The sequence below is a fragment of the Choristoneura fumiferana genome, chromosome 24, assembly GCF_025370935.1.
Source record: "Choristoneura fumiferana chromosome 24, NRCan_CFum_1, whole genome shotgun sequence".
Lineage (NCBI taxonomy): Eukaryota > Metazoa > Arthropoda > Insecta > Lepidoptera > Tortricidae > Choristoneura > Choristoneura fumiferana.
The window spans coordinates 8,464,710-8,483,269 of NC_133495.1; the positions used below are offsets into that span (position 1 = coordinate 8,464,710).

At 36.8% G+C, this 18,560-nt stretch overlaps 2 protein-coding genes across 2 annotated transcripts in view; both read right to left on the bottom strand.

Annotated features, from left to right (window-relative positions):
* The window catches only part of LOC141441636 (facilitated trehalose transporter Tret1-like), a 69,443-nt gene extending 60,085 nt beyond the window's left edge, over positions 1-9,358 (bottom strand). Inside the window, exon 1 of the mRNA XM_074106427.1 lies at positions 9,303-9,358. Coding sequence (XP_073962528.1) covers positions 9,303-9,319 — 17 coding nt within the window. The 5' untranslated portion in view covers positions 9,320-9,358. The remainder of the gene's footprint in view (positions 1-9,302) is intronic.
* Positions 9,359-13,147: 3,789 nt separating this feature from the next.
* Positions 13,148-16,771, bottom strand: LOC141441643 (uncharacterized). Its single transcript, XM_074106435.1, has 3 exons — positions 16,503-16,771; positions 13,825-13,952; positions 13,148-13,495 (listed from the first exon to the last, which is right to left on the bottom strand). Exons 1-3 carry the CDS (start codon positions 16,570-16,572, stop codon positions 13,247-13,249), a joined length of 447 nt encoding a protein of 148 aa, XP_073962536.1. The 5' UTR covers positions 16,573-16,771; the 3' UTR covers positions 13,148-13,246.
* Positions 16,772-18,560: the final 1,789 nt, after the last annotated feature.

Here is an 18,560-nt window from a genome sequence, read left to right on the forward strand (position 1 = left end):
TTTAGTGTTAACTGGCAGTTAGGTGTGATGCCGTCTCTATTTGTTTTGTTAGAATAGACAGTTTTGTTTGGAGACATGTTTGATCAAAATCGTTCAGCCGTTTTTGAGATATTGAACTTTGAAGTGACAGTCGGGGGTTTTCCAACTTTTTGTTGGTTAGATTATGCTATAATATAAGCATTTAAATACAACTTTTATTACATATACTATTACATATACTTAGGGGCTGTTTCACCATCCATTGATTAGCGTTAACTGACGGTTAAATGTGATGCCGTCTCCGTCTATTCGAACAAATCAAATAGAGACGGCATCACACCTAACCGTCAGTTAACACTAATCAATGGATTGTGAAACACCCCCTAAATGTTAAATACCTACCTTTATCAATGTTCCTCATCTTAGGCATCTGACGTCGCCTGTCACGCTACAAACATCAAACATGCTTCGTCGAATAAACTTTAAAATATAATAAAATTTAAATAAAACTAATTATTTTGCTAATTGCTCGTGTAGGCCACACACGGTATAATTTTTGGGAAATTCCACGGAAAATTTTACAGAATCCCGGAATTTAAATTAGACTGTTTGGCTTTTTATTAGATTTAAATACACGTACAAGGCAGAACATTAAGACTAGTATTGTGATATTTATTGAGAAAAAGATCCAAGTACCGCAAGTTATAATAAAATCTATTGAATTTGCATATTTATGAAAATGTTTTTTTTTTTCTAAAGACAGAAAAGTCCTCGTGAAGATGAATAAAGTTCTGTATACAAATCACTTACTAACGAAATTAATGGCAGTATTATAGTTTTGCTGCGAAGAATAACCGCAATTACCTCAATTTGAAGGCAAAAACAGATTTATCCGATACATTAACATAAACCATAAGCGGCTGCAATATCGTAAGGGAAAATGTATGTAAGAAAGAAAACGGAAGAAAGGAAAATTGTATGCTTCATTATTCTTTTGATGTTCGTCGCAAAATTGTCGCGAGACATTCTCGATATTTCCTCCGAAGGCGAGAGAGCTACCAGGCTTTCAAAAGGGCTATAGAGTTAAGCCGAAGTGTTGGCCTATTCAGTTTTCCAACTTGACTCACAAGAGGTTGATCTTGTATGTTATGGTGCCTTAGTACGGAGATTGTGCTGGTTTAGCGTATACCTAAAGACCAAGAATTTATCGAGTTTTAGGGCTTGATGGCTTGATCCACTAATTGATTTATTTTATGTGACAGATATATGTGATGGCATATTTTCCTGAATAAATAAAGACGGCATCACATGTCTGTCACATAAAAATATCAATGAGTGATAGTAATTAATGAGTTCACTCCGTCTGCTCTTGTGTTTTAAACGCTTGATTTTTTTAGATTTTACACACATAAAATTCCAAAAAAATTACCAATGAAACGGATACAAAATTCAAATTTGTCACGAAGACATTATTATCTAAGGCGTATCATAAACTTAATGATTATATCATGGAAATAATTCCGATCCGCATTGGCGATCCCTTACTTTAAATAACGAATCTACTGTGTTAAAAATGTATCTGATGAAAAATATTTATATCGTTGAGTTTCTTGCCGGAATCTTCTCAACAGTTTTTCCGAACCAGTGCGGTAGGTTTTTTTTTACATTCATGTGCTTGTTATACCTAGTCTAAATTAAATAACAGTAGATTGATAACCAAGGGTGGAAAGTGACCCATTTCACCTGAGCTATTTCTGGCGCTCGAACGAAGTGAGCGCGCTAATAGTTCGAGGGGAAATGGGTTATTTCACCCGAGTTAGACACTCTACTTTTCATTTCGACTATGAAGAAAGTAAAATACTTAGTACAAAAAATTAGAATATCATTAAATTGAATTTCAGTATTCAGTAAATTGAATTTACTTATATCCAACCTCGAACGGTACCTTTTCGACCTGGCCACTTGCCACGGCTGAGTCTAAAAAAAAAACGAGTTGTTCACGGCCAAGGAGTTTATATACCTACGAAACTGGAGGTTGAACGCCGAACCAAGAAGTTAGACCTTTATTACTTATTGATATATTCCATCTCTTTCTTTCACATTTAACGAATGACATCCATCTCTTTCTTAACCAAACTAAAGAAAGAGATGGAATATGTTCGTGACGTAATAAAGATCAAATTTCTTATTAAATATATTGACCCGGATAACTCACGTCTTAAATCGAGTTTAGCTCAACATGTTTCGGGCTAATCCGTAGCCCTTCGTCTTCGGAGCAACGCGTGTAAAGTAAAATACCGTGGTAAGGTAAAAAAACCTGTAAGCGAAATATGAGAGGTATTATTATTATTCCCCTTGATGGCGGCCTTAAGGCTTGGGCCAGTGTCAGTTACGATGACAGGGTTGCGGTTTATTCTGCAGAACGCCAACAGTTTAACAGGAGCAAGAAAATAATTTTGAGAATAAAAATAAAAATAAGTCCTTTTCTGCCGAACGCTGTTGCAGGAGTCACGTCAAATATGAGAGGTAATGGTGGATGAACAAAGACAGCGCGAATCAACGTCAACAGTCTTGCTTGCGATTGGCTCATTTAGTTATTTAACCAATCGCAAATGTGACGCAAATGTCAAAGTATTCGTTTTTTTAGCATTAGAAAAAGAATAAACAATCTTGACGAGTCTTTTCTTGAGAAATGTTATTATTCCGTTCGGGAGTTTCTCGACGACGATTGTAAGTGATATTTATTAATTATAATTTATAATTTGCATCAAAAATTAATTGTATGAATTTTTTTGACATAATAATGATAATTACATAATTTAAATAATCAATTAATGAATAATGATAATTATTAATGTACCCGCAATGAAATATTAATTGGTTAGAAAATTTAATTTCTTATAAAAATATTGCTTGCCTAATGTAGGTAGAACATAAGCACATCCTGATTCGCGAAGAACTGTATAATTTGTATCACTGTGTTCTGGCAATAAATGACTTTGACTTTGACTTTTATTGAAATACGTTTTATTAAAAACAGTAATTATTACTTATGATACCAAAATAATGTAAATGATTAATATAATTGCTAATTGTTACATATTTGCTTTGACTTAATTTATCAAAAGTGTTTTTCAATAAAAAGACACTTCAAGATCGCTTACCTTCTTTCGAATGCTAAAAAAAACATTGAACAGAAGCTCAGTTGACAGTCGCGAGGTGTATTTTTCCCCCGTAGCCGCCATTAATCGTGATAAAATTGCTCGGTAAACAACTCGCCTTAATTGAGCTTGTACATACATCAATTAGATTGGGCCACTTAATTGCGCATTTGGACATTTAGGGTCCTAGATGTACATATACGTACAGTAGAATAATATATATTTTTTTTTTTTTTTTATTCGATTGGATGGCAAACGAGCAAGTGGGTCTCCTGATGGTAAGAGATCACCACCGCCCATAGACACCTGCAACACCAGGGGGATTGCAGATGCGTTGCCAACCTAGAGGCCTAAGATGGGATACCTCAAGTGCCAGTAATTTCACCGGCTGTCTTACTCTCCACGCCGAAACACAACAGTGCAAGCACTGCTGCTAATATGTTAATAGACTGCATGAATAATTAAAGTATACTTCGTAGTAGTTATACTGTTTATTGAATCGTATGTTACTTTGATGAAATCCTATATTATCTCATGTATGAAGATGTTAGAATGTTCAGATGATTGGAATTTTTGTAATAACTAGGCACTTGAAATTTTTAGAGAATATGTATTACTATGGTCGCTATAACAACACATACTATACCACATACACCACACCATACTACTATACCATATACTATATCATTTAATAATATTGTAAATCTGTTTAAAAAAATATATACCTCGTTGAGTTTCTTGCCGGATTCTTCTCAGCAGAGGTTTTTCCGAACCGGTGGTAGCTTTTTTTTGACATTCATAAGTGCTTGTTATAGCCTAAATTGAATAAAGATATTTTGACTTTGACTTTGACTTTGACTAAAAACAGAATAAAATATTTTTTTAAGGGGGGCTCCCATACAGCAAACGTGATTTTTTTGTAGTTTTTTGCTCGATACTAATAACGGCAACAAGTACACGCCTGAAATATTCACAGAATATTTAGTTGTATAATCACTTTAAAAATAAATAATTTAATTAAAATAAAATAAATATTTAATGGGGGCTCCCATACAACAAACTTGTTTTTTTTTCTAATGTCTAATGATAAGAACCCTTCGTGCGCGAGTCCGACTCGCACTTGGTCGCTTTTATGTACTTATCGAGAGAAATTCTTAAAATCTCAATCGTTGGGTTCAGTTGGGTCATGGAATTTGGCACAGTTTAAAAATGTAACATCAATGAAGAACACGATGTAGCTAGCTTTCAACTACCGGATCTATTAGGTTTACGTGTGCGAAGCCGGGAGTAAACACTAGTAACAAAAAAGTGAAAATTCTAACCAAACTTGGTCACTTATACAGTGAAAGAAACTGAATCGCGTATCAGCTAGGCTACTACGAAACTCGAAACTCGAAGTTCGTGTCGTGCGGTCCCTCTGACACTTATACTATTTAATACGAGAGCGAGAGGGACGGTACGATACGAAGTTTAAGTTCAGAGTTTCGTAGTAGCCCTGCAGACTGATAACATTGTGTTACTAATATCATATTGACATTCCATACATCTTGCAGAGAAATTATAGCGAAATTGATTATGAAAAGTTCTCACGCGTCTCAATTTCCTCGAGTGGAGTAAGCTTTTAATCTATTAAGCTGAATGTATAGCAATAGCGAAGCGTCCATAGAACCCGGATTCATGATTTACAAAATAGAACAAAAAGACACACACAGAATTTATAAAAGACTAGTGTTTACCCACGGCTTCGCAGACGTAAATCATTAGGTCCAACTGCTGAATTGAAATTACGGGATTTATAAAAAAAAATCATTGACGTTACATTAAAAACAATCATGGTCAAATTGAATGTGGGTGATTGATTTGATTGAATGTGTGGGAATATCGGGATAAAAAGTAGCCTATGTTTTATTCCAGACGTCCAGCTACCTACATACCAAATGCCATGACTCTAAGCCCAGCAGTTGTTATTTTGAGATTTTATCCCTATCCCGTGGGAATATCGGGATAAAAAGTATCCTATGTTTTAATCCAGGATATAAACTAACTTTTTGCCAAATTTGAAGAAGTAACAAACATACTCACTCACTCACAAACTTTCACATTTATAATATTAGTAGGATATAGTAGGATTGTAACCGATCTTTGCTCCGGCTTTACCACGGAAATATCTGAAGCCACGCCACTGATGAATATTTACCAGATTTGTCTGTTTCACTCCATGGCTACAGGCTAAGGTCAGTATAGGCTTCAGAAAATTAGACTTTTAACAGCGCGCAACATGCAACTCGTAGCATGCGTCATGCAACCAGAGGGGAAGAAGGGGGGGCATAGGGCATAGAGCATTAAAGCAACTGGAGACGTTCCTCGGATCTACTTTACGAATCAGGGACTTTTACAGGGAATTGACGAAGCAAAGGTTGGTCAAAACTAGTATTTAACGAAATAAACATTTGATAAAACAAGATTTTGACAATGATTTGCGCTTTATAACTGTTACTGCATGCACTTAGTGCACTAAAATCGATACTATCTAGCAGGAGCGATGCGAGAAAGGGGGGGGGGCTTGAACCCCCGAAATGTTCGCAACATTACCATTATACGTATTATAAAGAAAGAAAGAAAGAAAAGAAAGAAAATGCATTTATTCACAACACAAGACAACAATATTATTAGGTACAAAAAAAAAACAACACAAAGGTATGTGTCATTGCGGTTGTGAATCGGACACTGGCTCAGCATAATGCTGAAGCGTTAAAAACACCCAGCGCCATTTTCGGCAACCCTCGGGCCGTTCCGTAAAGAATAACACATACCACCACTAACTAAACTACATAAATAAATAGATATTTTGTAAACTGTAAAACTAATTTATTGTGTGACTTTTAAAATAATAAACGTAGATATATATAGATTATATTTACATTTTACACTATTGTTGTACTATTGTTAGACTCCAGCGCCCCAATTAGCGCGTCATCACCCGCGGGAACTATGCAATTTTCCCAGATAAAAACTATCCTGTGTCCTTTCCCGGGACTCATACTAGGTACCTGTATATCGAATTTCATCTAAATCAGTTCAGCGGCTAAGAGGTGATGAGGTAACAAACAAAGAAACAGACTTACAAACTTCCGCATTTATAATATTCCTGGGATTGCCCAAATTTCTTGTTGTTTTATTTTCTCGTACTCAAAAAGTTAGTTTAAAAGTGACTGAATCTCGTTTGAAGCGCGTTAACTTGAGAATTCGCTCATTCGCATAAGCCTTTATAAAAATATTGTTCTTTAGGACTAGGCTGTGATAATTTGAACTTGATTGGCTTCGGCTGTATTTTAAATTGTACAATAAATTGTATTAATGAATTTATATACTTAAATATTTGACTTTTAAAATTTCAATTTTATGAACAAATGAATATGAATATGATACACAAAAGTATTTATTGTACACAATATTGTACGATAGGAATTCATGAATTTGTTATATTGAATAAATACTTTAATTGATAGACAAAATGTTCAAATTTTATATTTTTGTATTTACTCACTTCTGGCAATACATGATTGATTGATTCTAATATGAAGTGATAGCACTAAAACCGACGTCTGGTTACTTTTTAACCGACTTCAAAAAAAGAGACGGTTATCAATTCGGTTGTATTTTTTTTATGTTTGTTACCTCAGAACTCCGTGATTTATGAACCGATTTGAAACATTTTTTTGCGTTCTTCTAGGAATGTCTTCAATTAGGACCCATTAGCACCAAATCAGGATCTGATGGTTGCATCCTAAGGAAATCGAGGGAACTCTTCAAATATTGTAGGGACACCTATGGTAATTTTGAGCGTGAGTGATTGAAGCCCAATATAAAGTGCGTAGGTGAGGTAGATGACTATAGGTCCACTCCTGCTGGCTCGTGCTGAGGCATGGTTTTATGTAGTCGGTTCAATTTTTTGTTATATTTTTTTGTAAAGAAAACACACGCGGACTACTCCTGTTGGTTTACCGCTACAAGTGCAATATGCAATGGTCACGCAATAGCAGCGAGTTTCGATTCAACACAAATAGAAGCATTCGTGTCGAGAGATGAAATGGCAGGATTATCCATATTAACATTGTTTGTCGCATTTTGGTTTTGCATACGTGGCCAAATACACGAGATTAATTTGTTAACCTTCGCTTCGGTTTGCCGGGATTAGCGAAATGATTCTACCCATTTTATCATCATCATCATCATCTGGCATTTTACGCCCCAGCGTAGCGGCGCAGGCCTTTCAAAACGAGCGGGCTTGGGCCGTCGTACCCACGCGAGCCCAGAGCGGATTGACAACTTCACACACACTATTGAATTTCTTCGCAGAAATATGCAGGTTTTCTCAAGACGTTTTCCTACACTGTAAAGGTCATGTCATGGTAGAATTTGAAATATAGTAAGTGTGGCCTGAAGCCGTGGTGGGCTTAATGGTTTGACCTATCGCTTCTTAAGCAGAGTATCGTGGGTTCAAACCCCGGCTCGCACCTCTGAGTTTTTCGAAGTACATGTGTGAAATCACATTAGAAATTTACCACGAGCATTACGGTGAAGGAAAACATCGTGAGGGAACCTCCACAGAACGAGCGAAGCAATGCAATGGTGTGCGTGAAGTTCCCGGGCGCTGGGCCCGTGAGGGAACTACGGCCCAAGCCCTCTTATTGTGAGAGGAGGCCTGTGCCCAGCAGTGGGACAAATATAGGCTGGGATGATGATGAGTGGCTTAATCCTATCTCGGGTTATAGTATCACTACGGCTAAAAAGCAGCTGGTCTACATAAGTAGCAAGTGGCCTAGAAGCAACTGGTCCTAAATATACAACGAAGTATAAAATTCGAACTTCATATCTTGCCGTTTCACTGCCACTAGTATTTTTTAATACTAATTAATGATATTATAATGATAATAATATTGTATGGTATCTGTTTAAAAAAAAATACCTCGTTGAGTTTTTAGCCGGATTCTTCTCAACAGACGTTTTTCAGAACCGGTGGTAGCTTTTTTTGACATTCATAAGTGCTTGTTATAGCCTAAATTGAATAAAGATATTTTGACTTTGATGGAGTGAGCGGGACGGTACGATACGAACTTCGATTTTTCTAAGTAGGTTAGGACGAGTACATAAGTGGTCTAACAAACGAGCTACGACCACTGCTACTACGAGTAAACCAGTTACTTCTAGACCACTTGCTACTAAACCAGTTGCTTCTAGATCACTTGCTACTAAACCAGTGGCTTCTAGACCTCTTGCTACTTAGACCAGTTGCTTCTAGACATCTTGCTACTTAGACCGGAGTTGCTTCTTAGATCAAACATTTTAGATGAGACTTTTTAGTGATACTTAGCTCTATCTCTTGGAAAACGCATTAAAAGATCGGTCATTTCAATAAATTTGTCATCAGCGTAGTGGGTTAGGGTTATAACTTATAATAAGTATTCGATTTGTAAACTGTAGGTCTAGAGTTAAAATCTAGGTTGGATGGGACTTCATTTTTTAGGTATTTATTTATGTCATGTTGTAAGCTTATTAAAATACGTATATTTTAAAAAAGAGCACGATTTTATTATTTATTACATTATATACTCCAAAATCATTTGATCGTTTGTCGTTAGTAGTAAAAAAAAAAAAAAAAAAAAGGATATTCAGATGAAAATTTAAACGAAGAAAAACTTTAGTTGACCATTCACTGGCTGATGTATTCCAAATCCATTTTGTGTCTTGTATTATTCCTTAAAAATATATTTAATGATAATAATAATAAACATACAACATTTTTACTAACTGTACTTGAATTTTCATCCAACTACATACCCGTGTCTATTGTAAAGTCAAGACATCCTGCAGAGACGATCCTGGCCGGACCAACCAGATTTAGAAATCTGGCCAGGCTACACAAATTCCTGACAAAATATTTTCACCAGGATCCCATAAACAACAGGACACTTTAGCAAATACATTCCACTCCGAGACAAACAATCGAAACGAGGCGAAAGGACATAATCCCGCCGCCTATGGACATCAAACCTCCTTCAATATTTTGTTGCCCTGGTACTTCGTTTGAACCAACACTAGGTATTAAGAGTTTAAAGGATTGTTTAATTGAGTTTTATCTTTATATCTTTGCTATCTTACCTGTGCAGGCTGTGCATACCGCGTTTGAGTGAGACAGCTGCGTGGTGTCGCAGACGCGGCCGGAGGTATACTGAAGCCTGTTGGACGAGGGCGGTTTCAGGAAACTCCTTAGAGTTGTTGCAACGCACAAATAGGGGTTGAATATTACTTAGGTTTTTGTTTGGTGTCTAAAATTTCGTTTCTAAGAGTGTGTAGCACCAAGTTAGGTACTACATGGCTTTGGCAGGTGTAAATCTCGCAAAATAGCTGAAATATTACATTATCCCATGGTTCTGCTATTTAAAAAAAATCTTAAAAATTAATCGACTAAAAATATATAATTATCGAACCTGCTCACAATATTTCATGAAAATCACCTGAAAAATGCGACCTGCAGCCGGACATTCGTACGAGTATCACACTCATCAAAATCTCATTACACTATATCATCAGTCACACATCACGCATCATCTGACTGATGGTTGGCTGGAAGAGATCCATTATTGATAATAAGTTCGCTTTTATACTTCTTTCTGTGCACGTGTTTAATTTTTTTTCTTTAATTTTTTCTACATCAGACTTGGCACTAATACGGCAAAAATAAATTTTTAGGAAAAATTCAGTACAGTAGAACTTAAGTCTTCTTGACTTCATTAAAAAAATATCGAGTAATAATAATAATGGAGTAAAGACCGTTTTAAATTAAGCATATTATATATATTTTCTCATTTTGTCATCCTATAAAAAATAATAGAGAAAATCGAGAAAATTGAAATAGACGTATTAACAACTCTATGTTACATATCATCGACGCGAAGTTCGAATGTCGTCAGCCAGCAACAGTTGTTAGCGGTGTAGCCAGCAATTAACAATTACCCCGCTTTTAATTCTTTAAGGAAATTTCAGCTGGCCACGTTGTTTTTATTTGTATGTAACGGGAAAGTTACTCTACTTTTAAATAGCACGCTTGGGTTCTTTAGTAATGATTTTAGTAAGTTTTTAGGGTTTTCCTTCAAAAGTAAAAAAAAATAGGTACTTATAATATCACTCGGGTGTCTGTCAGTTCGTCCATAAAACTAATGAACAGATTGCATTGAACTTTGGTGCACAAAGGTAAGTTAGTAAGTGACCCAAAAACAATAACGTAAATAAATTCATTTTAAACATAGAGGTCAGTTTTCGGGGGGTAAATAAGAAAGAAAAAAACTATAATTATCATATCATAATGTGACATATCAAAAGAGAGGGATCATTGTAAGAGTCTTAAAAATACGTATTTTTATACATTTACGATAGATAATTTGAAAAATTGAAGAAATATATTTATATTTTTGTTTTTTTAACCCCCGACGCAAACTGAGGGGTGTTATAAATTTGACGCCAATGTCTGTCAGTCTGAGGAATCGCAGCTCGCAAACGGATGGACTGATTCCGATGCGGTTTTTTTCACGTAAAAGCGAGTTTTATTGCACCGTTTCAGTAATCAGTAATCAGTCATTTATTTGCTCAAATATGGTACAAAGAAGATGGTTTACATACAATTTCTAGTGCGACATGTTTTGTCAGAAAGACATGCAAAATATTTTAAAGTTGTGTGTATCACTTGCATTTATAACAGTTACTATCTATATTCTTATCTAAATTATGAGTGCCATTTCAATACTTTTGAATTGAATATAATAAGCTTAAATAATTTATCAAAGCCTGCTTAAATTCGTTTATGCTTTTTAACTTAATAAAATAGTAGTTGGTAATTTATTAAATATTCTGTGTGCCATTGCAAAAACACTTTGACAAAAAAGCGGTTCTTGATGGCTTGCAACTAATTTTTCCATGTTGACGTAAGCTATTAAATTTTGATAATTAATAAAATCATTGATAATTGATAAAATCATCATCTTTATCATGTTTAATAAAATCGATTTAGCCGTTTTTGAAATATTGTATTTTAAAATGGCAATGTCGGGGGCTTTTCGCCTTTTCTAAGTAGGTTAAGTTATTTGATAATAGAATGGATGGAACATACCAAACAAAACTACGAAAATGGGTCCCCTGGGTCCCACTGAAAAACAGCGTTGCGGCTTGCCGTAACATTATGCTAAGTGGGTCCCACTTTATACTATTCGATGCTATTTTTATTCTTTCCATCTAATGTATTTTTATGTGCATCGAATTGTGTAAATAAATGTCTCTTTCTCTCTCTCAAAATTCTGTCTTCATTCCCCCTAAAACCGGGGGAAATCAACACCCTTGCAATACCCAACTCGTAAGATAAAAGCAACCCTACCAATTTAACAACCCGACATTTTCCACGATAACACTAAATTCGAACAACCTTCGCAACTTGGCAGCATAAAATAGGATGCTGCAGAAACGCCAGCTTACCCAATACGTTCGGTTAGATGACTTTGAACTCTGCCCTCTTGGAAATAAAGGTTGTCGGCGTTGCTTTAGGATCGTGGTTTAATTGACCTACATGGTGTTTTATATGAGTTTATATTTGATTGACATCAGTAATCATCCCTTTGATTATGGCTATAGATAACAGCACACATTTATTTGTATGCTATTTTTGTACATTCTCGCTATAATGATAATCATCATCCTAGCCTATATTAGTCACCACTTGGCACAGGCCTACTGTCAGAATGAGAGGGCTTAAGCCATACCCACGCGGGCCCAATGCGGATTGGGAACTTCACACATACCATTGAATTGCTTCGCAGTTTGTGCAGGTTTCCACACGATGTTTTCCTTCAAGTAAAAATTTGTGGGTTTGAACCCACGATCCTCTGCTTAGGTCACCACGGCTCTAATGTCATCGTTATTTTTCAAGCATAGTGGTGGTACTTTCACACAAAAGGGCGAAGCCTTAAAAAAATAGGCTATTTGACTTGTTTTTCCTTTTTAGTACTTAATGAAAGTTTTTTAAGGTGTCCTAAACCTATCACCCATTCCCAATGTGTCGCACAGCCGCAGCTATACACGTGCTTGCAACCATAAGGTTTAATTTTCCTGTCATTTCAATCAAGGGTCGACGCGGCCATATTGTCCACTAACGCAAATGAATGGCATCGTGAATACTAGCTCAATTACCTGACCCGCCCCTCCCTTGGGGTTTGTACTGAACACTGTTTGTCATTACTTTGCGGGCTCAAGGCTTCCACAAACACTATTTCATTGCTTAGCGATGTGCAAGGATAATTCCACTGAAGCGAAGCGAGGCAGCGAAGCGGAGCGAGAGTGTAATGCGAAGCAGAGTTGCTGACTGTGTCGCACATATTCGCGGAGCTAGATCAGCATTTCTAAAAAAAAAGTGCCAATTTCATTTTACATTCGATTCGTAAAGAAGCCTAGCTGATCAGCCAGTGCAGGCAGTTTCATACTTAAATAAATTAAAGCATTTTGTGCATATTATGCGTTTAAGAAAAAAATACGTCATAAAAGTCATAAATGAAGCACTCTCATTGATCAATTAAATTTCACATGCAGATTACTTTTTAGTGTCAGCACGCCGGGAAAAATATTCTGAAATATATTCTAAAAAGTCGTATCGTACTATGAAATACATTATATAGATACGACTTGTTACCGTAATGTGTTACATTTGCTGTCGTGTTTTGCAAGCCAGGCAGTTTTGTAATGGATGTAGTTTATCTATAGCTACATTTTCGAGCAGTGTCGTGAAAAAGAAGTAACTGTTAATTTTTTTTTAGCTTTTTTGCTGATGGTACTTTTTGTTGATTGCACACGTATTTTCATCCAACTTACATACTTATGTATACCAAATGTCAAGTTAATCCGACTACTGGAGGAGGGTCAAAATTAAGTTGTAAGATTTGACCGAACAAACAAAACAAGTTAAATAAAAGCTTGTAAATCACATCTTTTAAGCACATAATTTTATGGTAAGTTAAATACAAATGTCAAAACAATACCGTAAAGTAAAATTATTCTAAATAAATCTAACAGCTGTCTTTTGATATTAAAACAACAGCAAATAATAAAGCAAAACTTAATATTTTCAGAGTCAATACTGTGATGGCTTCGGAACAGTCTCTTTTCTCGGAACACATTTGGCACACGAACCAATCGAGGCCCATTTGTTCGGACAGGAATACCAGGATATCATCAGCATGGTGGAGAATACAGTGTTGAACGGAAGTCCACACGTAGATGAAGGAAAATTCTAGAAGCAAGAGGGAGACGGGTATCTGCAACAACATCCGTGGTTACGGAAAGCGGTCTTGTTTTTAACTCCTTTTGCATTCTATATTCCTGGTGCTTCACTATATTACTTATAAGTAGGGTCAGAGTTGCTGAACGAGCTATGGAGAGGGCTACATGTGCTCAGGATTTCTCTACGAGATCGAATCAGAAATGAGGAGGTATGAAGTACGACGGTCACCAAATAAGCTCATTGAAGTGGCAATGGGCAGGCCATAATAATATAACACGGGGAACAAATTACCGTTGGAGCCGAAAAATAATGAACTTTATTTTTAAAATTGAATTATTTTATTATTATTAATTAAAGTGTTACCTCTAAAAAGAAATTGACTGGGTGAAACGTTTTCTGCAGTGGATAAACATTGATTTTCCTTAGTATCAAACAGTTGCTTAATAGGAATACAATGTCAGATGATATAAACTTGCAAGTTATGTAGTTAACTGAAAATTAAAGTTACAATAATTATTTTTTCACTCCTCATGCTCTTAAAATGTTACTTTAGTCTCTGCATGTCGGGACTAAAGCTCCTCATTAATCTCTAGGGATTAAAGTATTTTTTATTTAATTTAGGTACTTGGGAAACTCCTAAACAGCAAAGCGTGGTGTTTGTGAATGGAGGATTATCGCCATTTTCAGTGATTGTGTATAGACAATTTTTAGGGCTTGGAAATAACTTCAAAATTACAACTGTGCAAAAATATTTAAAAAACACGATTTTATTTCGTGAAACAATCAATGAGTATGAATATGAATCTATTTAATTATAATAAGGATGAATTCATTAAATGCATAGTGCAATTTGTTTTACAATAGTTTTTAATTTTGAATCTGTTGGCTAAATATGCAAGAATTTAAAGCGACACTTTACAAGAAAAACTAAAAAAATTTTTTTTGCTATTTGAATTTTGAACAAATGCCCGTCCATTAGTCGTAGGTATTGAGCATACGTTTTTAAAAAGTAACATTGTAATTTTGAACAGAACGTAGTTTTTTTTCCTCGCATTCAAAGTGAAAAGTAGTGTTTATCGCGAGATCAAACAACCATAATGACACACGAACTATATAAACATCTCGTGTTATTATGCCTTGTTTTAGTCCCTTGTTGAATAATCTACTATTAATATAAAAGTGGACAAACGGGAGTACAGGTTTCTTTTCCATGAAACTGATAGTGATTGACCCCTATCCCACCTGATGTTAAGTGCAGATGAGGCCAAAGGTGTATCACTGGTTCAGTAAAAGCCTATTCACTCTAGCCTTGAAGATACCTAGATTGTATTTATCCAGAAATACAGACGACGGGAGCGAATTCCATTCCTTAGCAGCTCGCATTATGAAAGATGATGCAAACCGCTTCTTGCGGGTCAATGGAACTAACTACATAAGGCAGAAGACGCTCCCCCCGCCTAGAAGTCCGTTGGCGAAATGGAGACATGGATGGAATGGGTTGGATGGATGATTTACCTGATGGTAAGGCACTTGTCCCACCGCCGACGATGAGCGAGAAGCGAGTAGAGCGAGTAACTAGAAACGAGTGGGCGAGCAGCGAGAAGCGAGAGTAGTTTTGTCGCTCGGCTGTAAGCGAGTGTTCGCGTGCGACGGGCGATTACTCGCTCCACTCGACTCGCTCGTGCGGGGCGGCCGCCAAGCTGACATCGCTGAGCGAGTATCTATAGCTCAGCGAGTTTTATAGCTCTTGTCGCTGCGACAAAAGATGTAAGAGCGAGTTTTCGCCGACAGTGTGAACAGCCAGCGATCAACTATTAATATATGTGTCTCTTTTACTCACACAGGATCTTATATCTTTTGTTCGTTTCTTGAGCGAGAAAATAGTCGATAGCCAATCGTTTCCTCGCTGGCGGTGAGACAAGTGCCTAAATGATTTATCGAATCAGGCGTTTCTTTGTGGAGGATATCAATTAATTATAAACAACTAGCTTTTGCCCGCGATTTCGCCAGCGTGGAATTCGGTTATCGCGCGCTGTTCCCTCGGGAACTGGGCATTTTTTCGGGATTTAAAAGTAGCCTATGTCACTCTGGCCCATAAACTATCTATATGACGTGAAAGACGGACGAACATACAAACACACTTTCGCATTATAATATTAGTATCGATTACTTTGCTCACCCACAACCTGACGATACCTACATTTATGCAACATGTGTTCATGCATGCTCCTCCGCCTCCACGCTATAAGAACACACATTTTTTTATTCGACTGGATGGCAAACGAGCAAGTGGGTCTCCTGATGGTAAGAGATCACCACCGCCCATAGACAACTGCAACACCAGGGTATTGCAGATGCGTTGCCAACCTAGAGGCCTAAGATGGAATACCTCAAGTGCCAGTTATTTCACCGGCTGTCTTACTCTCCACGCCGAAACACAACAGTGCAAGCACTGCTGCTTCACGGCAGGATTAGCGAGCAAGATGGTGGTAGCAATCCGGGCGGTCCTTGCACAAGGTCCTACCACCTGCCTGCCACATCACACAAACCCAACTATCACCAACACCACACTACGCTGACGCATTTCAAACTCGACCAGAGTTCATCAACAGAGCAACACAACCGTTCATTATGCTACCAACACAAGACTTGACTAGATTTGAGTCAAAACATACTAGAATTCCTTAAAGGCATTAAATAAATAAGAGCAATCTATAAAAATAGCAGTTGCATCAGCAGCGAGTTCAATTTCAACCGCATTTTTTTTATTTAAAACTGACCAGACATTGTCCTCTATCTCAAAGTGCAGATGAGACCAAAGACAAAGCTCACTGGTTCAGTAACAGCCTATTAACTGCCTCGAGTTCGCGCTGTCATCGTTCATCCACCATTACCTCTCATATTTCGTTTTCTAGAATTTTTTTACCACAACGCAAAAACTACCAGACACTGGCAAATTGTCCTCAGATGGACAGAGACAAATTTTTTTCAGTAACAGCCTATTAACTGCCTCGAATATCTAAAACTTTGCCAATACTCACCATCAGTGAACAAAGTTATTTCATTCAACACAAGTAAGAAAGCAGTAAGCACAGCTAACGGGCTGGTCATCTCATCAACGAATATGATGATCAGCAGCACTTTTTAAAATGGCTTCTGTTTATGGATACGATTATATTAATAGACAGGTTCAAACATGTCGCAGATGGTTCGGTAAGGGTCCAAGACCCTCCGATTTGTTCAGAATTGAATATAAGGTAATGAATTTGTCATGTCATTTTGTGTTGTGATTGATGGATGACGTATTACGTTGCTTAGAAACGTGCGTGTATCGATAATAGATATACCTAGTGCCATCCACGAAGACGCGTGATTTTGTCAAAATTAGACATTAATGACATTGTAATAAGAACCACGGCACGCGTCATCGTGAATGACTCTACCTGCAAATAGAAATAAACTGAGGAAAGAAACGTTTTAAGTTGTCTTTGATCGATGGAATGAAGGAGGATTTTAAGCTCGTCGTGTGTTTGATGATCGACTGCTGCGATGTGCGGTGTGAGGGCTCGTGAAATTTGGACGAGAAAATACCTTGATGCAAGGCTCAAGGTCGGATTTATAGATCTGAAAGCCACACCATGTCTGTCTCTTTTCCTCGCCACTTTCCTTGCCATAGTCGAGTGTGTAGGGAATATTACTGCAATTATAGTTGTAAAAAACACATTCAGTGCCAAGAATCCGTTAGTTCTAGCTCTGTTCGTAGGCAGTTTTCGCTACAAAGCGGAGAAACGCTGCTACGCGCTACGAGCGTAGCGCCGTAGCGCATGTGGCCGCGAATGTGTTAATTAACCAAATTTATGGTTAGCTACCGATAAAATGCAGTTATTAACGGTTAATTATCCGACTGCGACAATGAAAAAGGGTAATATGTTTTATTGTGTAGTCAACTCCTAGGTGAAGTGAAAAATCGGTGTCCGAAGGATAAAGATTTCAATTTAGATTTTAGCCTACTTCCTACTAATATTATGAATGCGAAAGTTTGTGAGTGAGTAAGTGAGTGAGTATGTTTGTTACTTCTTCACGCTGAAACGGCTGGACGGATTTGGATGAAATTTGGCAAAAAATTGGTTTGTAACCTGGATTACAACATATATAGATAGGGATGGATAGGGATAAAATCTTGAAATAATAACTACTGGGTTTACAGTCATGAAATTTGATATGTAGGTAGGTAGGACGGGTGTAATAACACATAGGCTACTATTTTATCCCGATATTCCCACGGGATAGGGATAAAATTTCAAAATAATAAGCGCTCTGTTTCGAGTCATGAAATTTGATATGTAGGTAGCCGAACCTCTGAAATAACACATAGGCTACTTTTTATCCCGATATTCCTACGGGATAGGGATAAAATCTCGAAATAATAACCACTGGGCTTAGTCATGAAATTTGGTATATAGGTAGCTAGGCGGCTGGAATAACACATATACTACTTTTTATCCCAATATTCCCACGGGATAGGGAAAAATCTTGAAATTTCAGCACTGGGTTTAGAGAGTCTTGAATTTTGTACAGTTGTTCACAACACAACCTCAATAAAGACCACGATATAAATTTTGGAAATTTCCAGAGGAAGGTACTTGCATTGTCATCTACTAAACTACATTTCCATACCAAATTTCAAGTCCATGCCATTAACCGTTGAGGAGTTCTGTCCTGTGGAGACGATCCTGGTTGGACCACTAGCATGTCACTATTAGATTATTGTATTGTCACCAGATTTACATAAGTATGCCAAATTTTAAGTCAATCTGGCCACTAGAAGTGGGTGAAATTCAACTCGTAATATTTGACCTGCACATACATATATACATACATTGCAAGTTAAATAATAGCTTGTAAAAAGTGTGAGGGCGGCCGGCGCGCCAAAACACTGGTACCATTTTGTAGAAAAAAAAACTTTTGGAAAACTTGTCAAATTCATAGAGACATAAAGTAACGGTAACATAAAGGTTTTTTCAAGCCGGTGCATTCTAAAATAAACGCAAACAAAACAAACACTTTTTTTTTATTAAAAACAACGTGATACTAATAAA

Bases quoted from the DNA above. Each gene is read 5' to 3' on its own strand.
- LOC141441643 (XM_074106435.1), bottom strand. From the start codon at position 16,572: ATGACCAGCCCGTTAGCTGTGCTTACTGCTTTCTTACTTGTGTTGAAT. The intron at 13,953-16,502 runs GTGAGTATTGGC...TTTAATTTTCAG, and splicing joins AATAACTTTGTTCACTGATG to TTAACTACATAACTTGCAAG. The intron at 13,496-13,824 runs GTAACACTTTAA...ATGTTGTTGCAG, and splicing joins CAGTCAATTTCTTTTTAGAG to ATACCCGTCTCCCTCTTGCT.